Source organism: Corvus brachyrhynchos, unplaced genomic scaffold, assembly GCF_000691975.1.
Source record: "Corvus brachyrhynchos isolate BGI_N302 unplaced genomic scaffold, ASM69197v1 scaffold65, whole genome shotgun sequence".
NCBI lineage: Eukaryota > Metazoa > Chordata > Aves > Passeriformes > Corvidae > Corvus > Corvus brachyrhynchos.
The window spans coordinates 1839591-1840046 of record NW_008238365.1 but is presented as its reverse complement, the minus strand read 5'-3'; the positions used below and the strand labels follow the sequence as shown (position 1 = coordinate 1840046).

Here is a 456-nt window from a genome sequence, read left to right as displayed (position 1 = left end):
GGACAGACAGACAGCCAGCGTCTCCTCCCTGCTCAGACTGTTCGGCTGGTGCCTCTCTGGGTTATTTCAGTGTCTGAGCCCGGCTTATCCCAGAGCATCTCTGGCAGTGGGAAGTGCTGGGGATGCTGGGGACACTGGGCCCCCCTCACACCGGCTGGACCCTCTCGTAGGTTCCACATTCCGACCACACGACTCCTTTCCCAAATCCTCGGAGAGGGCTGGCAAGAAGAGGAAGGAGAGGAGGACAACAGTGCTGGGCATCCCCCAGCACGTCCATAAGGAGCTGGGTAAGCACCAGGGGCAAGGAGGGAGTCTTAGGATCTGTTTGCCTTGCCTTGGGATCACGCTGAGGGCATCTCTCCCTGCTCCCAGGTCTCAGGAACAGCCATGGAGCCAAGGGACATCCCGAGGCGGACGGGCGAGGGCCGGCGGGTCGCGGGCTGGGCCAGGCAGTGC

The 456-nt window shown here is 62.7% G+C and overlaps 1 protein-coding gene across 1 annotated transcript in view; it reads left to right on the top strand.

Moving 5' to 3' along the window:
- KIAA1522 (KIAA1522 ortholog) overlaps positions 1 to 456 on the top strand; it is a gene marked incomplete at its 3' end in the record, with an annotated part of 5708 nt that overhangs the window by 4879 nt on the left and 373 nt on the right. The window contains exons 5-6 of the mRNA XM_017736106.1: positions 171 to 287; positions 373 to 452. Of these exons, the coding sequence (XP_017591595.1) occupies positions 171 to 287; positions 373 to 452 (197 nt within the window). The remainder of the gene's footprint in view (positions 1 to 170; positions 288 to 372; positions 453 to 456) is intronic.